Raw genomic sequence first — 20,490 nt, 5'->3', positions numbered from 1 at the left:
TCAATGTTTCTTTGTCCATCTTTAAGGATCAGTAGTTTATTTTAAAAGGTTAAGACATTTTGCACACTAATCTCAAAGGTTATTCTTGTTTTGTATTTTCCCCAAGTGATTAACACAGCTGAGGAATGATTTTTTTTTTAGTCATTTGTTCCCTGGCTTAAACTAATTTCTTTGTTACATTATTTCATGGTTGCTTTCTCTAGTCTTTAAGGCCTGAGGCATGGTCTACTTTTCATTTTCTTTGTATCTCCACTTAGAAGGAATCAAATACTTTTTGGATCGAAATGAGGATAATAAATGAAAGAGGGTGGGGTGGGGGTAATGGAGGGTGGACCTGAATTCAGAGCCACAGCTGAAAACACTGGCTATGTGGCTTGGGGCTAATCTGTTCTATTTGCCTCAGGTTCCTCAAATGTCCAAAGGGGATCAAAGCAATGGGGATCTCTGGGTTGTTGAGGATCAGGCAAGATCTTTGTAAAACTTAGCACAGTACCTGGACAATGGGAGCTAGATCAGTGTTAGCATATTTATGAATCACATGCTCATATAATTACATGTAGGATTATGAATTTGCAGTGAGATATCATGCATGTTAAGGATGTTTTGCAAACTCAACTGCATAGGATTAATTGTGAAAACCAGGGATGAAAAAGCTTTGCTGGAATTTTTGTCATGGGCAAAAGTTTCATAAATGCAGACTCAATCAGCAAGCAGATGTTTACTTAGAACTGACTTAATTTTGCAGACAGTACAAGTGTGTAGGCAGTGTGGTCCTGAATTTGACAACACAAAATTGGTAGAGGTATTTTCACTCAAAAACCAGAGGTCTGCTAATCTTGGTGCTAGATACAAGGAAATAGACCAAATGGACATAAAATGGTTAACGTGATGGAAATGTGGGGTTAGGTGTGATATACAAAGCAGGAAGCAACTGGTGGGTTTTGAAATGGTTAAAGTAAAGCCTCCAAGGAGAGAAGGAAAATGCCATGCTGGGGCAGCTAAGTAGAGCAGTGGATAGAGCACCTACACTGGAGTCAGGAGGACCTGTGTTCAAATGTGGCCTCAGATTTATCATTTGACCATGGGCAAATCACTTAATCTTATTACTTTGCAGATATTTTAAAAAAAACTTCAAGGCCAAAAGGCTGTGGCTGAATCGGGACATTTGGTGGGTACATATGGGGGAACAAAGCCTAAAAATTGATGGGTGTGTGAAGACACCAACCCAGGCAGGGAGGGCCCTAAGAAATGTTGGACTTAATCTTGTGGTACAGTCCTTGTGCTCTGCTGGTTTTGGCCTGGTGAAGCCAGTGGCCCTAAAATGTTTTAAAATGTCAAATACGTAGGATTCCAAGGAAAACCAGTTATGTTTAAATAATGTGGTTTTCTATTTCCAAGTTCTCAAACCTAGGTTATGAACTCCTACCTTAGAAAATGATGGAAATTTCAGACAGCCGGGCAAGTGAAGCGTCCCTCTCAAGATAATACACAGTGACTACTCATTAACTACTGGTGGTGTGGCTGTGGACAAGTCGTTATAGGGTTCAGTTTTCCCATATAAAATGTAAGGGGATCAAGTGATCTGAGAGCCTGGGGCTCTGCAGGAATCCCCTGGGAATTTGGGTGTGGACTGGATGGACTGGTGCTCTTCTAGTCCTTAACTGGGCTGCTTTTTGTTACTTCTTTACCCTTTCAAAGACCTGTACGATCTGTGTTTTTGTCTTCATTTAACAGAAGGAATTGGGTCGCTGAGTTTCCACTGATATTTTTGGTGAGGTACCAGGGTTAAGAGACTTGCCCAAGGTCACACAACTGGTAGGAGTCTGAGCAGATTTGAATTTGGGTCGTCCTGATTCCGTGCCAGGTGCTCCATCCACTGTGCCACCTGGCGGCCCATCATTCACTGGTCTTAGGTAATATGGAAGCGTCTGAACAACATCCTTTAAAGAGACTCCTAGTTTTGTCAGTGATGTTGAACTGAATTGATATCAGAGGTATCAGAGACTGCTAAAGCCTGGGGATTCAATAAGGAGGCAAAAGATGAGCTTGCCTTCAGGGAGCTTGACTTAGCAGGGGAGACAAATGGATGACAATGAGCTAGCTCCAGGACATCAGAACATAGTGGAAGGCTCCAGAAACCTTGTCAGGGGCCTTAGACCCTGCATTCCCTCCATACTGACAGGAGAGGCCACACTGGCTGCTTCCTGTCCCCTCTTGGCTCCAACACACCTGCACATTACACACTAGAAAGCCAAACAATGACTGTATATATACACATACATATATATTAATAGCCCTACATTTGGTCACTGGAAACAATGGGTTTAGCCCTTTTTCTGGGTCTTCATGAGCTCTTGGGTATGAACAGGAGGGACATACTCTTCACTTCCTTGTAAGTTTTGGGACTTTTATTTACCTCAGTTGACCGTGACCTTGGCTGCAGCCCCAGATCAAGTTGAAATAATTTCTCTTGGCTGCCTGTGAAGTCTCTTGGCACTGAAAGTCTGCACTCACAAATGCTATAGCGAGAGCTACCTTCTCTCCCAGTATAGGGGTGTCATGGAGTGCCCCACTAGCAGCCAGAATTAAAGTCCATCTCAAAAATCAGCCCCCAAGTCTGGCCACTGCCCTCAAATAATTTTTTTGTCTTAAGACAGCCCTTGATTTTCAGCATGGCTGGCAATATTTTTGTCTTGTGTCTTGGAAATCAAATTGAAAAAATGTTAAACTGAAAAGCTTTGGGCAGAAAGTGGCCTTAGGGAAGTGATATTCCAAGTTCAAAGTCAAAAGCCAAGGAATGAACCTGTAGGAAAACAAAGTCTATGTGCAAATAATGCACATTGTAGACAAGATAAATTGACAATCCTAGATCAAATTTCACCTCGGATAATTTTTTTTTTTTTACAGTTGGGGAAACTGAAGCAAATGACTTGCCCAGAATCACAGTTAACATCTGAGACCAAATTCTAACTTGGGTCTTTCTCACTGAAGACTCAGTGTTCTAAATCCTCTGTTCACCTGCCTATACTTTTTTGGATCCATGTTATTCAAAACTCACATAGGTAAAAGATGGGATAAAGTAACATTATATATTAAGAAGGTATACTCATAAAAGAAGTCCAGAGCCAGAGGGGGCATACAAGAGGTTTATTTAGGTGAAGATCATTAAGTGATTTGTCAGCATGCTACAGAGCCACCTCGACAGAAAAAAAATAGCTAGATGAATTTGGGAACAAATCTATACCTTGAACAAAGGTATATAATTGGGTTTTGGACTTCAATTATCTAGGCATAGCTACCAAAAACCAGTAGCTAATATACTTCAGGCCTGTTGTAATAATTTCATCCTATGAAAGGTGAGAGAATTTCAAAAAAAAATTTTAAGGCAATGTGAATGCAGTGAAGTGGCTTGCCCAAGGTCACACAGCTGGGCAATTAAGTGTCTGAGATCGGATTTGGGCTCAAGTCCTCTTGATCCCCAAAAGGTGAACAAGAAATTAAGGTTGAGAAAATAATGGGAACCCATGAAATTAGAGGATGATGTAGAAATGACCACTTCCTCCTTGAATTTGCAAAAGAGTAAAGGAAAACTGTGTTGTCTGATTTGTACTCTTGATTTGGTGAAAATATAATCATTTTTAGGAAGATTAGTGAGGGTCCCATTGCTTGAAGAGGAGTTGTAAAAATTATTAGAAGAGTGGTATCAGGAAGGCTAAAGCCAGGCAGGAACTTCTATCTATGGTAAATGCTTATGTTATTAAAAAGTGCATAACTAGAAGATCCAGATAGGGCCTAAAACCAAGATTGGAATGGATGAAAAGAGAATAGGATGAATGAAAGGCAATTTTTCCTCTACCAAGGAAAATCTTTAGATGGAGAAACAACAAAATTGGGGAATCTAGAATGAGAACTCAAGTAAAGATATGCTAAATTGGTCCTCAATAGGTTCATTGTTAGACTCGGAGACAGGTATTAGTCTTGAGAGAGAATTTGAAAATGTTATTGCTGATCATTGAGGGTTTATGGATGATGGGAAAGATGCTGAAATGGGCAAATATCTCATTGAGATGGGGTCAAAAAAAGTTATAATAGCCAAGGCAAGTAGTGATATAAATGGCTAAAAAATGGTCAAGATTTAGAGCTGAACAGAAAGTTTGATCTCCAAGTACAGGACGGGTGAACCATAGAGGGAGTGGAAGAGAGGGACTAACTATGAGGAACTTGATGATGTTGAACTGTTTGTATTCCTGCACGGGAAGAAGATATATGAATTTTCTCATTTGTAAAAACTGTTAGAAGAAGCAGATATAGACAGGACATAGGAAGGAGCAGAATATAATGGTATGATGTGGTAAAGGGATGGAGTCAGTGGGTGATGGGGAAAAGTACTGGGAGGAAGGAAAAGGAGATGAAGCTGAGAGATTTCACATAAGAGTCAAGAAAAAACTTTTTCAGTGGAGTGAAGGCGGGGGGAAGGCAAGGGTGAATGAGTGAGCCTTCATTCTCATCGGAAATGGCTTAGGGAGGAAATGACATACACACTTAATAAGGTGAGGAAATCTGTCTTGCCCTGGAGAAGGATTGAGGAGGGAAGGAGGGATAGATGATAGAAGAGAGGGAAGATCAAGGGAGAGGGTACTCAGATTCAACACGCTTTGGGACAGGGCCAGGATGAAAGGAGATAGAGAACAAAATAAATGAGAGTGGGGAGAAATAGAGTGGAGGTAAATACAGCTAGTAATAGTAACTGTGGGAAAAATATTGAAGCAATAAAGAAAGCAACTCACCCCAGAGACAGAGCCATTGGAATCTAAACACAGACTGAAGTACAATTTTTTTTCTCTATTCTTGAGGTTTCCCATCTTCTTGGAGGGGGGAGGGGGTTATGTTTATTCTTATATTTACTCATATAACATTCAATTTATATCAATGTATGGCATGGAAACAATGTAGAGACTGTCAGCCTTCTGTGGGGGAGGGAGGGAAGGGAGGAGGGGGGAAAGGTATAGAATTCAGAGCCTTGCAAAAAATGATGGGTACATATTACTATTGTTTATAATTGGAAAACAAAATGTTAAAATGTAAAAACAAAAGAATGGTCAAGGATATTCCTCAAGGGAAGAAATTCAACCTGTTTATAGCTATATGGAAAATTGTTCCAATCTACTATTAGAAAAATGAAAATTAAAGCAACTCTGATTTTTCCAGTTAACTAAAAAAAATGTTGGATGAACTTTGGGAAAATAGGCATATTGAAGCACTGTAGGTAGAACTGTGAATTGGTCCAGCCTTTCTAGAAAGCAATTTGAAACTAGGCCTGAAGTGGACTGTTTCTATTAGACTAATCTATTAGACCCTACACCCCAAAAGATTAAAAACATATATAAAAAAATTGTAACAGCTTTTTTTTTTTGGTGGCAAAACCCCAAAACAACCCTGGAAACTAAGGACCTATCAATTAATGGAATACTATTGCAATATACAAAATGGAGGAAGATGGTTTTACAGAAACCTGGAAAGACTTGTATGAACTAACGCAGAGTGAAGAGAGAATACCTAGGAAAACAATTCATAGTAGGGCAGCAGCAAGGTAAAAATTACCAATTCTGATGTAATGAACAACCAGAGGATTAATGAAGAATGTAACCCATCTAACTCAGAAGAAGAGCTCATGATACAGAATAAGACACTTTTGGACTTGGTCAGTGTGGAAATTTGTTTTGTTTGACTATATTTGTTGTTCCCCTTTCCCACCTAGAGGAGAAGAGAGCTGATGAGATAGAAGAAAAAAAATTCTTGCTAATTGGAAAAAAATTAAGGTATTTCATGAATAAGGGAAACCAAAATATATTTAATAGCAGGTGTTAGAAGTGTTGTTAAAATGTGTAGGGATGTCTTCAGACTTTCATTGCTCAACAGATATTTTGAAATTTCTTGATCTTTGTGTATAGGGAAAACATGAGGCATGATTGAAATTGGGTCGGGGCAGCTGGGGAAGGGAAGAGGGAAGGAGAAACTAAGGAAGGAATAGGCAAGTCTCAAAAAAGTGTCCTAAATATCAATGAAGAGAACTGAATAGGGCTGAGAAAGTCTGTCTAGGCATCTTTAGTGCTGTGCTTTTATGTTCTATATTTTCCAGGGAGGAGAGGATGAGTAGGAATGAGAGATAAGTGCTGGATATTGGAAGTGACTCCCAGTGAGTCAATGAACAAGCAATTTAACAAAGTTTACCCTGTTCCAAACACTGTTCTAATAATATTAATAGTGAACATTATGTTTTTTAAAAGTTTTGCAAATGTCTTGGTATATCCTTAGAACAAATCTGTGAAAATTAGATGCTCTGATTATTCCCATTTTACAGATAAATACAGGTTAAGTAACTCACCAGGGTCTCATAGCTAATAAGTTTTCTGACTCCAGGACCACTACTCTTATCTGTACCACCTCTCTACTTCAGTCTCTGTAGAAACACACAAAGAAAAAAACACAGTACCTATTCTCAAAGATTTCACATTCAACCAAAGAAAGCAAGCCTGAGTATGGGAAGAATAAGAGACTGAGTGTCAAAGATGGGGGCTGAAGGGACTTTGGGCAAGGCTCTAACTGCCCTACTCTTTCCTTAAAATGAGGGTTTTGACTAGATTCCACTAAGGTCCCTTCTGGTTCTAAAATCTGTGATATGATCTTGGTGGTAGAAGAGGGCAAGGATTTAGTCTTTTTTTTTTTAAGGTTTTTGCAAGGCAAATGGGGTAAAGTGGCTTGCCCAAGGCCACACAGCTAGGTAATTATTAAGTGTCTGAGGCCAGATTTGAACTCAGGGACTCCTGACTCCAGGGCCAGTGCTCTATCCACTGCGCCACCTAGCTGCTCTGGGGCAAGGATTTAGTACCAAAGAGGGGGAAGTTTAGAGACTGGAAGGAGTTCAAAAGCCTGAGAATCTCAGTCCTATGTTGACAGTTCCTTTGCTTTAGAATCTGCAGGTGGGCTATGCTATGTAGGGATGCCAGGAGGCTCTGAGAACACTGTGGCTCTGGGGCAACGTGTTCCTGCAACTGGTGACAGGGGCCCATGAATCACCAGCAACTGGCACAAGACTGAGCTTGGGGTTGGTCTGCCCTTTGAAGGTAAGCAACCAGGGGGTCATAAAAATCGACTCCACACTTTGGCTTCACAGCTCAAGGGTTGACAAAATGGCGAGACTGCTTCTCTGGACTGGTGAGTTTGTCCAGCTCCACATTTCCCAGCCCCCATTTCCCCCCTGTCCTCAGGTCAATGGATAGAGGATCTTTAAGAAGTTTAGACTATGGAATTCCTACTGGTTATTCTGAAAAGTGTCCCCTGTATCTGTTCAAGTGTGTGTGTGTGTGTGTGTGTGTGTGTGTGTGTGTGTGTGTGTGTGTGTGTGCACATTTGTATTTGTGTAGAGGATTCCTACTTGTGGGAGTTTGGCCACATCACACCATCTTCTCAGGACTTTCTTCATCTACAAAAGGGGAATAATGACATTTATACTCCTACCTTCATGGGTATTTATAATTGTTGGGAGACCAAGATGAGATAATGATTGTATAATTGAATTGACTTTGTTTGCAAACCTTAAAATGCCACATAAGTGTCAGTTATTTTTTTGTTATTTTTGTCCATATGTTGTACAGCAGTTTGAAGGGGATATTCTGATTATGTACACTTCTTTGTATTTTGAGTATGGGCACATTCATGCCTACCATATGTATTCATGCATGTATGCATACTCATCTGCATTTCTGTTTGCATATAGATTTAGATATAAGTTTAGAAATAATACCAGATTCATAGCTTTAGAGCTTTAAGGGACTTATTTATATGTATGTATGTATGTATGTATGTATGTATGAATGTATATACACGTATGTTTGAAAGTTCTTGTTATTGGGGCAGTTAGGTGTTACAGTGAATAGACTGCTGACCCTAGAGTCAGGAAGACCTGAGTTCAAATCTAGTCTCAGCTACTTACTAGTTGTGTGACCTTGAGCAAGTCACTTAAACCCTATTTGTCTTAGTTTCTTCATCTGGAGAAGGAAATGGCAAACCACTTTGGTATCTGCCAAGAAAACTCCAAGTAAAGTCACAAAGAGTTGGATATTCCTGAAATGACTGAGCAACAACAATGGATTTGTTAGCTATTATGATAATGATGACAATTGTTATCTAATGATGATGATGTTTGTCCTTCATTCTTGAGGAAGATCATGATATCAGGGAGATGCTGCCATGACCAGCACATAAATTAGATTTGAGTGAGGGTGCTGTGCTAAGTCACCAGTCTCACTTTCTCCCCCGGAGCTATCTGGGTCCAGTGGCCAGGTAAGAATCAGGATGACTGGAGATAGCCCTGCATGTGAGACATTCAGGGTTAAGTCACTTGCCCAGGGTCACACAGCTAGTAACTGTTGAACTCATGTCCTGAGAAAGCTAGGTCTGCAGAGGTGAGGATCATGCATGTGGGAAGTAGCCAGGTTGTTTGCCTCCTTAGCTAACAATAGTGTGTGTGTGTGTGTGTGTGTGTGTGTGTGTGTATTTGTGTTTGTGTTTGTCTGTAAAATATTTTCCTGTTTCTCCTGCAGGTTTGATTCTCTTGCTCCAATTCCAACTGGGTAAGGATACAGCACAATCTTTCCCCTTCACCATACTATCCCACCCCACCCTTCAATCCCCCTCACACACTGACAAACTCTCTAAACTTGTAATGTCTTTCTTGGGGAGGGGAGGCATATTTCCTCTCATTTTAATGGAGAAAGAGTATCCCAGCTTGGGGTACCTCAGGGGTTGAGAAAACACAGACCATCAATCCCACTCTTCTCATTCTGGGTACAACTGACTAGACACAAGAAGTCCTGGAAAATCCATGGTGACTGGACCCTTCTCATTAAGTAGAGGGCAGGGTGGGAAATTCAAAGGATTTGGAGTCAGAGTAGTGCGGTTCAAATCCTGACTTTGTCTTTCAAGTCCTACTTGTCTGAACTAAGCCTTTTCAACTCTCTTAGACTTAATGTCCTCAGCTGTAAAGTGAGATTCTGAATTGGTCACCTTCTACCATCTCACCCATGTCTAAAAGGGTCTGAGTCTACCTGGTGACTTGGCTATCTGAGGACATGTCTTGCCCCCTTTGGAGAGGCCATCCCTTAGTTCCTCCCCCAGTGATGCCTCCTTTCCCTTGCAGGTACAGCCTTCAAACTGGTGTGCTACTTCACTAGCTGGGCTCAGTACCGCCCACAACCTGCCTCTATCTTCCCCGAGGACCTGGACCCCTTTCTCTGCACCCACCTGGTATATGCCTTTGCATCAATGCAGCACAACAAGATTATCCCCAGAGAAAGAAATGATGAAGAGGAAATCTACCCACAGCTTAGAATGCTCAAGGAAAGGTCAGACATCCTTCTGTGTGAGGCAGCCATAACCCCTATATTCTTCCCTTTCCTTGGAATTTATTTATATTTATTGTATTTATAAATACAACTAGAAAGAGGGTCAAAGATAGCTTAATATCAGAAAAGCAAATGTTTTGGAATTTGCTTGTTTTTTTAATTCTTTTCAGAAGGGAGTCAGGAGAACTGGGTTTAAGTCTTTGTTTTATCGCTGTGATGGCAGATAATTAAGAATGGGATGTAATTCTCTCTATCTTCTTTTCCCCTAAAACAGAAATAATGAGCTACAAATACTGCTGGCCATTGGGGGTTGGAACTTTGGCACAACCAGGTAGGGATGTTAAGTCATTGCCTCTTTGGGTTGAGGAAGGATGGAGATGGGTGAATAGGGTGACTAGAATCAAATTAGAACCTGAGAGCTGGTGGAGCAGCTGCTGTGTACATGAGAAGCTATGCCAGTGAGGACTTGGCTGTAATCTAGGTCCACTGAGGCTGGGACTCAAGTTGGTCCTACAATTAGGAAAATTACATGACTCAGTGGCCTTATTTATTCAAAGGGGTCTCTTCCCACTGGCTTTTTGTGGTGCCCCTTGTGGATAGAAATCTTTATTATTGTTGTAATTGTTATGATTAATAGTAATACTAGTAAAAGTCAGTAAGAAGCAGTGGGGCTAGTGGATGGACAACCACTTTTGGAGCCAACAGACTCAGATTGAAATTTCTTCTCACATCCATAACAGCTATGTGATGATGATGATGAGCAAGATGCTTAACCTCTTAGTTCCCTAAGTGATTCTCTAAGACTTATAAGAAAATATCTTGACCTATATTGCCTTCATTTGGAAGCCCCCTGGTCCATTCCATATCCCCTAAGAGAGCCAGTAGACTGCCACTAACCCAGTTCAAGCTCTCCACATTTCACACCTGTATTTTTGACAATAATCTATCGGTCAATCCCCCATCTCAACTACCTCCTTGCTCCAATCCATCCTTCACTCAGTTTTCAAGATGGATCTTCCTAAAGTGAGGGGCTATCCATGTCACCTCTTTCAATGCTCTACTGTTTCTCTATCACCTCCAGGATCAAATATAAAGCCCTTCATAGCCTGATTCCCCTTCCTTTTGAATCTTCCACACAGCTTCTCCCCCCCACCCCCACTTTTCACTATGTACTCTCTAATCCACTCACGTTGACCTCCTGGCTGATTCTTGCACAAAAACTCTATTTCCAGACTCAAGAGTATTTTCACTGACTGTGCCCCATTTCTGGATTTCTCTCCCTCGTTTCTACCCACCTGGCTTCCCTGGTTTCCTTTCAGGTCCTGCTAAAATCCCACCTTACCAGGTTCCTTAATGCCAGTGTCTTCCCTCTATGAATTGTCCCCAATTTATCGTGTGTGTGTGTGTGTGTGTGTGTATGTGTAAAATCTATAGCTATATATCTTATTTATATATAGTTGTTTGTATGTTATCTTCTTCACTAGACTGTAAGGTTCTTGAGATCAGAGATTGCTTTTTGCCTTTATTTGTACATTAATTCTTGGTGACATGACTAGAGTGGTAGATTTGGAGTCAGGAGACTTAGCTTTGAGTCTGAGCTCTGACTAGCTGTGACACCTTGGGTAATCCACTGAACCTATTTGAACCTCAGTTTCCCTACCTGTAAAATGAAGATTATAATACTCTCTACTATCATGAGCAGAGGGTTCTATAAACCTCAGAAGGCCATGTGAATATGAAATGTCATTGTTTTCTGGTTGGGAGGCAGTCTAGTATAGTGCAGAGAGTCCTGATTCTGGAGCCAGAGGACCGAGTTCAAATCCTACCTGGGTCTCAGTTTCCTCATCTGTAATAAGAAGAGATTGGAGTAGATAGCCTCTGAGTTTTGCTCTAGAGTCATAATTTTTTTTGATCCATCCTTCCTGGGATGGGGACCCAGGATTTTAAAAATATCTTCCCACTGGCATTTGGGGCTGGGGCCCAGAAATTCTCAGGAAAACAAAAAGAAAACCACTGTTTGTTTTTTTAAGTTTCTAGCCTTGCCTTCTTGAACCTTTGCCCAATCCAGTAGGCACCATCAGTTTAGTACTTCTCTGAAGTTCAGCCCAGCATTCCCTGTGGGATGGTGCCTTCCTGATTCCTATGTCTTCACAGATTCACCACGATGCTCTCCTCATTCAAGACCCGAGAAACCTTCATTTACTCTGTAATAGCCTTCCTCCGGAAACATGGCTTTGATGGTCTTGACCTTTTCTTCCAGTACCCCACATTTAGGAGCAGTCCCTTACAGGATCGTGATCGATTCACCTTCTTGATTCAAGTAAAGTCACTCTGTTGGGGCTAGAAGGGAGGGGAGACTACTGAGCCAGTTCCCTCCTTCCCATTATAGGGGAGACAGGAATGGTAGTTTTTCTGGCAACAAATAAAATACTATAAATACTTAAGATACTTGAAAGAAGTGGGGTGGGACCTGTTGGGCAGGAGTCGTCCCTGTTCTGTTTTTGTTTCCTCTCTCTCCCCTTCACTAATACTTTCTCTTTTCCTTGTCTGCCTCCCTTTGCCTTTTTCTCTGATACTTTCTCCCTCTTGCCTCTCTTTTCTTTACTACTTCTCTGTTTGCCTCTCTCTCTCTCTCTCTCTCTCTCTCTCTCTCTCTCTCTCTCTTCTGTCTTTTTCTGTCTCTGTCTCTGTTTTTCTTTTTCTCTCCCTCTTTCCCTCTTTTCTTCCTCTCTCCCTCTTTTTCTCTCTCTCTTTCCCCTCTTCCTCCTTCTCTCCCTACCTCCCTCTGTCTTTTTCTCCATCTCTCTGCTCTCTCTTCCTTCCTCCTTCCCTCTCTGTCTCTGTATCTCTCCTTCCCTCTCTTTTTCTCTTTTTTCTCCTTCCCTCTTTTTCTTTCCCTTCCTTCTCTCTCTCTCCATACTACTTCTCTGTTTGCCTCTCTCTCTCTCTCTCTCTCTCTCTCTCTCTCTCTCTCTCTCTTTTCTTCTCCCTTGTCTCCTCTTTATTTTTTTCTCTGCCTTGCTTCTCTCCATCTTGCCCTTCTCTCTAGCTCCCTTCTCTTTACTTTCCTCCCTCCACTTGCCTCTCTGTTACTCTCTCTAGGAACTCCTGTTTGCCTTCCGTAATGAGGCCCAGACCACTGATCGAAGCAGACTGTTGATCACTGCAGCTGTGTCTGGTGACCCCAACATCATCAATAAAGCCTATGATGTGCCAACCATTTCAAGGTGAGTAAACAGTGGCCCTAGTTGGAATCAGGGTATTGGAGTGGCTGGGGAGGATTGTTGAACCCGGTCAGGCAGTGAAGTTTCTAGCCTGCCCCTAGTATGAATATGTATAGAGTTGAGGAGGAAGGGAGATTTATCATCCACATAGGCAAAGCTTTCCCAGCACAGTGAGAAGACACAGAGTTCATCTTGAAATTCACCATAGTCACCACCATAATCCAAATGGTATAGACTTGGTTTCTACCTTCTGACAACACACACAATCCAAGATGTATACTGTGGCACAAAAGAATGTTGGACTAAAAATGTAAAATTAAGATAAATCACTGGGTGCTTAGATTGGTTACTCAACAAAAGGAATGTATTTCGAGGTGCAGAGTAATGGGAGAGATATGGGAGCTCCATAGGCAGGCAGCCATCAGTCTAGGAGGACTTCATATAGAAAGATGAGGAGAAAAAGAATGTGAGATACATCAGTCCACAGGATGGATTGGGAGAAAGCAGCAAAGGAGCAACTTTGGGATAAAATTTCTACTTTTTTTGGAATGAGAACCACTGTCTGAATCTTCATGTTCTTATATAACTTTCCTTTCCAGGTTTCTAGACTATATCAGTGTCTTGACTTATGACTTCCATGGCAGTTGGGAAGTGGTTACTGGGCACAACAGCCCCCTGTATGGAATGGATTGGGAAAGGAATCAAAAATACCAGTTAAATTGTGTAAGAAGGTGGACATGGGCTGGTTCCCACTTCTATGAAGAGGGAAGGTGGGGAGCCTACTAACAAAAAAGTGGGTGGGAATCTCTTCTCATCTCTGCAGGCCTTTGCCATGAATCTATGGAAAATGAAGGGAGCTCCTCTTGAGAAGCTTATCATGGGATTACCTGCCTATGGACGAACCTTTGTCATCCTGAACTCCACAGGAGTAGGGGTTCCTGCTTTTGGACCAGCATTCCCTGGGAATTTCACCCAGGAATCTGGGATGTGGGCTTATTATGAGGTGATTGGGATAAACATTCCCTGGGGGAGTGGGGTGTGCATGGTCTCTGGGAGAGCAGTTGAGGTGATGCAGGTCTGAGACTTGGGAATGTTGGGGATAATCCCAATGTGTGAGTGTTGGGGGTAGGAATGGAGATGATGCATTCTGCCCTATGATCAGTAGGATGAGGGGAGGAAATAGAAATCGGTCCTTCTAAATCCATCCTTTTTTTTCTCACAGTGTGTAAAGATGATCAGAAATGATAGGTTTTGTAAATCTTAAAGTGCTATATAAACGGAAGCTATGATTTTCACTACTGGCTTACTTCCTAGTTAACCTCTGCCTCTTGGAAGAATGAGCAGATCTACAGTTCATCCCTCTTCCTCCTCCCCTCCACTCCAACACACATCCTTATTCACCCTTTGAAGAGTTTCCCTTCTCTCCACTAAACTCATGCCATATATATCTGGTTAGTCTTCACTTCTTGGGGAAGGCACCCCATAGATATTCCCTCTCTCTGTTCCCATCACCTCTGCCCATATCTTTCATTCACAAACTCTTTTCTTATCTATGTTTTGCGGATAGATCTGTCCCTTCCTCAAGGACGCCATACAAGTATGGATGGAGTCACAAAAAGTTCCCTATGCCTACAAGAATAACAGTTGGGTTGGCTATGATGATATCCATAGCTTTGCTTACAAAGTAAGGACTTGACTTTTCCTTCTTCTCAAAGTTTCATCTTGTTGATGCATAACTGGGTCCAATGTGGTCCATATTCCCAGTTCCATTTAAAATTCAATTCTAAGAGTGGGGTATGTGTGTGTGTGTATGTGTGTGTGTGTGTGTGTGTGTGAGAGAGAGAGAGAGAGAGAGAGAGAGAGAGACATACAGACAGACAGACAGACAGAGAGAGGAAGTATGTGTGAGTTTTAGTGTTATAGTTTTTTGGGAAGTTAGCAATTGTTTTAATCATAATACTGATGTCTGACCTTCCCTCCCCTCAAACCAAGTCTCAGTCCTTTGAGTTAAGGTGTTACTCCTGGGCAAAAGGTGTTGTAAATACTGTGGCATAGCATATAAAACTATTATTCATCATGCACACCTTAGCATAAATCAATAGATCTGATTTTTTCCACATTAGATAGATGGGAGAACAGGTTGGACAGGAGTGGGGAAGATAGAAAGAGGGTAGTACACAGGCCACCAGCCAGCTGTGGAGGACTCTAGCTACCTGATGGGAAGTGAAGGAGGAAGGGAGAACCTAATGCTTAAAGCCAGGAGGCTGTGAAAGATAGGCTTGTCAGAATTCATGCTTTCACACATGCCTGCCTTTAGGCTTAGAGTGCTCTAAGAAAAAGGATTGTCATCTTCCTCTATCTTCAAGGAAAACATTTGCACCATGGCCATCCATCCAGTGTTCTCAGAACAATGGAAGAGTCTTTGTTCAGTGATGTGTTGAAGGCACCTATGTTGTAGCCTGGTCAGCTTGAAATTCAGAGGCTCAACCTATCTCAGCCCAACTGCATCAACATCTTTCTCTGTAATAAAGGAAAGTTAATTGTGGTGTTTGTGGCTAAGCAGGCAGAGGGTGAGGAGCAACATCTAAGAGGAAGGCATGTAAATGGAATGTTCAAATACTCCACTTTGTCTGGAGCAGAGGTCTGGTATAGGGGAGTAGATCTGAAATGAAGGTTGGGGCTATTTTATGGAAGGTTTAAATGGTGAACTTCAGCTTGTCAGCTTTATCCTTGCAGAGGGGAAGTCATTACAGGTTTTTGAACATCTGCTCTCCTACTTATCTAATCCACGGAGAGGATTGGATCTGCTAATTTGTGCTAAGGGGTCTAAATACTATGTTTAAAACAAGTACTTAACTCAAATATGCTTTCCTCTCCCCCTTAAGGCCTATGATAGTCCCTCATCATGCTGTATAGATTCCATATTATCGAAAGCTATACCCAGCAGAGTTTGAACTGAGAATCCAAGGACACATGTACCCTAGGTCAATGGCTTGCCATAATGACGCATTGGAATGAATATTGTAAAGGCCAAAGTAATCTTCCAAAAGAATCTTTTTTTAAAAAAATTTAAGGCAATGGGGTTAAGTGACTTGCCCAAGGACACACAGCTAGGCAATGATTAAGTGTCTGAGGCTGGATTTGAACTCAGGTTTTCCTGACTCCAGGACTGATGCTCTATCCACTGTACCACCTAGCTGCCCCCCAAAAGAATCTTGTTGCACAACTTTCCTCCTTGCTGCTAACAATAATTACAGGTAGTATTTAGAAAGAATTTTTAAGGTTTGCGAAATACTTTATACATCTTATCTCATTTAACCCTCACAACCACTCTAGGTGCTGTTATTCTCATTTTACAGATAAGAAAATGGAAACTGAGAGAGATTATATGATTTGTCCAGTATCTCACAATTAGAATGTATCTGAATCAAGATCGGAACTCAGGTCTTCTTTATTCTAGGTTCAACAATCTAGTCCCTGTGCCATCTAGCTTTTTCCTGACTGCTTTTAGAATTAAATCTAAACTTTTAAACTTTGGGAGTTTCTAGGAAGCTGGCAAGGCTGTCTGAGGACCAGCCTAAGTAATTTTATAGTGGTCTTTTATTGGCTGATTGGGCCTTAGACAATGAATGTTTCTTGGTCACCCATGAAACCAAGAAAAATACAAACTAGTCCTCAGTCCAATGAGTCATCTCCTCCTCCTCCTCTTCCTCCTCCTCCTTTCTTCCTCCTAAGAATTATGTAGGAATTTATCTTTAGGTACTATACATAAGAGACCTTTGATTAATGACAAGATCTCACTACTTTGTTCTGTTTACATATATATATTTTTATAAATATATATTTCTCATATATATTTATAAATATATTTCTATATATAAAATATTTATATATTTATAAAAAAGCTCATTTGGTACAGCAAAACACAGCTATTGAGGTCCCTGTTCAACTAGAAATTCCTCATGCCTATTTTAAGATCAAAAGAGTCATAAATTAATGTACCTACAGAACTAGAATTCAATTCAATGACCCTGTTGTTATTAATGCTGTGAAGTGAGATGTCTGCCAAAAGTGTTTGCCACTATCGTCAACCAATCACTCAGCAAGAATGTATTAAATACCTTCCAGGTGCAAAACGCCTACTAGGTTCCAGGGATACAAATACAAAGAATGACATAGTACCCATGGAGGATGTTTCTATAGGCTGAAATAAAGGAAGGTTTTCTCTAACTGGTGATATGTGTTATACTCCAGATGTTTCCATCTGTTGACAATATTGTTTTGATTGCCTCAGGTCTCACAAAATTGTGGAGTGTTTTCATCAAGATTCATAAATGTTCCAATGAAATCAGTTTAGTTATTTGTTCAGGATAAACTAGAGAAAAATGTCTTGGACTGTGACATGGAGTTGGCTGATCTTTTCATCAGTTCATCTACCGGTATTTATCTCTGGGATGAGATATGTAGGTGGGCAGTGACCTGGATCAGGAATGGAGAAAAGAACAGGCTAGGGTGAATTTGGAGATTGGCCCTGTGCAACAACCAGTTTTTGCCTGTTGCAAAGGCCCATCTATTTTTGAGGGAGGAAGTAAATTAGATTTACAAGCTGGTTAGCACAAAGAATATTGTTACTATTATAAGAAAGGAGGTGGAGATGTGGAACTTGGTTTCCGATACATTGAGTTTAAGGTGAAATATTTGGATGGAGACAGTGAGGAGGCAATTGAAACCCCCTAAGATATTGAGGAGGATTGAAACCCTTAAGATATTGGGATATTGAGGAGGATTGAAACCCTTAAGAAAGTTGAGCACTGATGATAATTTAGGAGGCGCCCCTGCAGGTCATGGCTGAAGCTATGAAGAGAGGGAGAAAGCATAGAGTGAGGAGAGCAAAGGGTTTTGGAGTATGCCTGCTTTTCATACACAAAGGTTTCTTAGCATTAGCAGGGATCTTGGTGATTTCCGGACCACAGAATCCTAGAACGAGAGTTGGACTGGACCTCAGGGAGCATCTAATTCATCTAGTTTATCCCATTGTACAGAGCAGGAAATGGGTACCCATAAAACTTAAGTGATAGCATGACTCCACTCAAGAGAGCACAGATAGGGATGAACCCAGTTTGACTCCACATCCAGTGGGTTTTCCCCCACCATGTCATACTGCACCAAAAAACCTTACCAACCAGGGAAGTGAAGCCCAGAGAGTTAATTTGCCCAAATCATATTACTAATTAATGCTAAGATCCGGAATAGACTTCAATCGGGTCTTCTGATTCTAGTATTTTATCTTGTCTTGGACCCATTACTTCATTGCTGTAAGAAGTTCCCAGTGAGGTATATGCTTTCTATTAAAATATGAAGTACCCTCCCATTTTAGAGAGTTATGTAATCTATTCAGGACCACCCACCAATATGTGGGTCACCTGGATTTGAAGATAGAACTTGAACCCAAGTCTTCCTGCCTTAGCTATCTGTTATGCCATGCTGACTTTCACTTTAGAATTTAAGAAAAATATTTGGAGTCAGTGAAGGTCACAGGGGAGAGAAAGCTGTGTGTGTGTGTGTGTGTGTGTGTGTGTGTGTGTGTGTGTGTATGTGTATGTATATGCATTTAGAATACTTTATAAAGTTATCCTCAGAAGATGGAAGCAAGAAAAGATACTTTAATATATTCTTACCCCATAAAAGTGGAAGAAGAAAGGTTTTCATAAGTACTGAAATTGCCTTCAAGGTCATGGTCACTCTTCCTCCTTGTAACAAGGGGAAAATTGGGCTCACTGGCTACTTTCTTAGTATTCTCATGTGTGGGCTATCTTCCCAGTAGCCTGGGGGTTCCCAAAGGTCAAAAGTTGCATTTCCTTTTTTCCTTCTCCCTCCCATAGCACCCCAACTGGATGGTATTCAGAACAGTAAGCTGGCTAATAAGTATTTATTTTCACAGGCATTTTTTATAAAAAAGAGTAATTTTGGGGGAGCCATGGTGTGGTCCCTGGATTTGGATGACTTCAGAGGCTCTTTTTGTGGGCTGGACCCTTTCCCCCTTGTGAACACATTATATCATATTCTGGATGTCAGAGGTAAGTAAAATGTCATCTGGAAGCAAAGGAACCTGGGCCCATGTGTACCCTTACTGTTCAGGCCCTAGAGCACCACAAACCCAGGTCTGTTGACCTGAGTCTTGTAGCATACATGCAGAAGGTCTTGTGTTTCCTCTGATGTTTTTGACTTGGGGGAAAGAGAGGGACTAAGAGTTAGAAGGTGGTGATGAATCTGGAAAGAAGCTTAGAGCTCATTTTAGTTCCATCATCTCATTTTAGAGATGAGGACACCAAGGCCCAGAAGGGTCAAGTACTTGCCTAAGTTCAGACACTCAGCCAGAGGGTCTGGGGCTAGAATCTAGGCTTTTTGACTCTCAGACTGTGGCTTTTTCCACTCTGACTGGAGACCCCTTTTGTCCAGTGCCCTCCCTGCCCAACATGGGGGACTCAGGAGGTGTCTATTCGGGGCTCAATGATTTCTCCTTCAGAATGCTTTGAGCAAGGACCCAATTCACTCATGAAGACAAAAAGATCCTTGTTGAGAGAATGGTCAGAATGGCCATAGTTATGGATTAAGCCCAAAGGATGGAACAACTGGGAGTTTTTTAAACTAGGATAATGCCTTCTGAGTCATTCATAGCTCAGTTTAGAGGTGTTTTTAATGGACCTGGAGTGAGAGGATAAGTACTGGGGAATGGGAAAATTCTTAAATAGGCTTGGTGAGAGCTTTGGGAAGGAGGATGCTCAGAAACAGGATTTCAAACAACTATGTATTTAAAAAAATTTAAAAATTGTCTTTATTTTTATTTTTTTGACCAACACTTTTTGCTTTTTTTTTCCCCTAGATTCCAACTTAAGCTTTCCATCTTCAAAGAAGTTCCAGATTCCTCTTGACGTTTCCACTTTGGCCCCTGAAGGGAATATTTCTCCTGTGCCAGAAATGCTATCACTTCTTAATATCACCTCCCACACTTTGGAGAAGAGCCTAAATCCTACCTATGAACCCAATATTCAGAATTCATTCAAGCCAGACTTTATTACCCAGTTACTGAAGAACTCCTCAGCTCCTGAAAATACCACCATTCCAACTATTGGTAGCCTCCCTCCGCAGACCACCAACACCTTGAAGACAACTTCCCTGGCTCCTGATAACCCCACCCCTCTCCTTGCTGATGAGAGTAGCTCCCCTGTTGGCTACACTGTCTCTTCTCACAGTTTTACCACTTCCACACCGTTACCTGAAACTGCAAGCCAGACTACTTCTCCATAAATGAAGAAGAGGAAAAGATAAGGAAAAAAACCTTGGACCTGCCTGGAGCTGCCTCTTTGACAAGTCTTACTTATTAGAGCAGAGGACACAGTCATGAAGCACAGGAGCTATCCTTTTTTTAAACCAATAAAGCATATGTTGCAAGAATCCTTTCTCTGTCTCTATTATCTACCATAATAATAGCAACCTTTATATAGTGCTGTGGTGTGAGAAATTTTACAAAAGGTAAACAGAGGCAATTCTTTAAGTAAGCTAGCATTTATTAACAGGGACATGCAGCCTAATGGATCAGTGGGTTACTTATATTTATGCTAAAGATCCTGAACCAAAAGACAGTTATTTTTTTATAGATTTTGGGGAGTTTAAGAATAAAGAATAGAACCGGCGGGCATATGACATCGTGAAATTGGAAACAAGATGATTAGTTACAAAGCTGAGGCAGAGGGAACTACATGATTGGTTGGAAGTTTCATAATGGGGTCTAGCAACGAGCCCCCTTTTTCTCTCATGAAACTAAGAAGTGCGTCTCATTTGAGTGTAGCTGCAAGTATTAG

At 41.3% G+C, this 20,490-nt stretch overlaps 1 protein-coding gene across 1 annotated transcript; it reads left to right on the top strand.

Moving 5' to 3' along the window:
* Window positions 1-5,614: 5,614 nt before the first annotated feature.
* Window positions 5,615-20,063, top strand: LOC141489475 (chitinase-3-like protein 1). The gene is made up of 12 exons (XM_074190078.1): window positions 5,615-5,701; window positions 6,999-7,124; window positions 8,513-8,633; window positions 9,200-9,404; window positions 9,679-9,735; window positions 11,559-11,724; window positions 12,507-12,631; window positions 13,228-13,351; window positions 13,452-13,631; window positions 14,196-14,312; window positions 18,570-18,705; window positions 19,512-20,063. The coding sequence occupies exons 1-12, from the start codon at window positions 5,615-5,617 to the stop codon at window positions 19,934-19,936; spliced, it is 1,869 nt and encodes a 622-aa protein (XP_074046179.1). The 3' UTR covers window positions 19,937-20,063.
* The last annotated feature ends 427 nt before the right edge of the window (window positions 20,064-20,490 follow it).

This window comes from Macrotis lagotis, chromosome 5 (assembly GCF_037893015.1).
Source record: "Macrotis lagotis isolate mMagLag1 chromosome 5, bilby.v1.9.chrom.fasta, whole genome shotgun sequence".
Lineage (NCBI taxonomy): Eukaryota > Metazoa > Chordata > Mammalia > Peramelemorphia > Peramelidae > Macrotis > Macrotis lagotis.
This window is presented reverse-complemented; position numbering and strand designations above follow the sequence as displayed.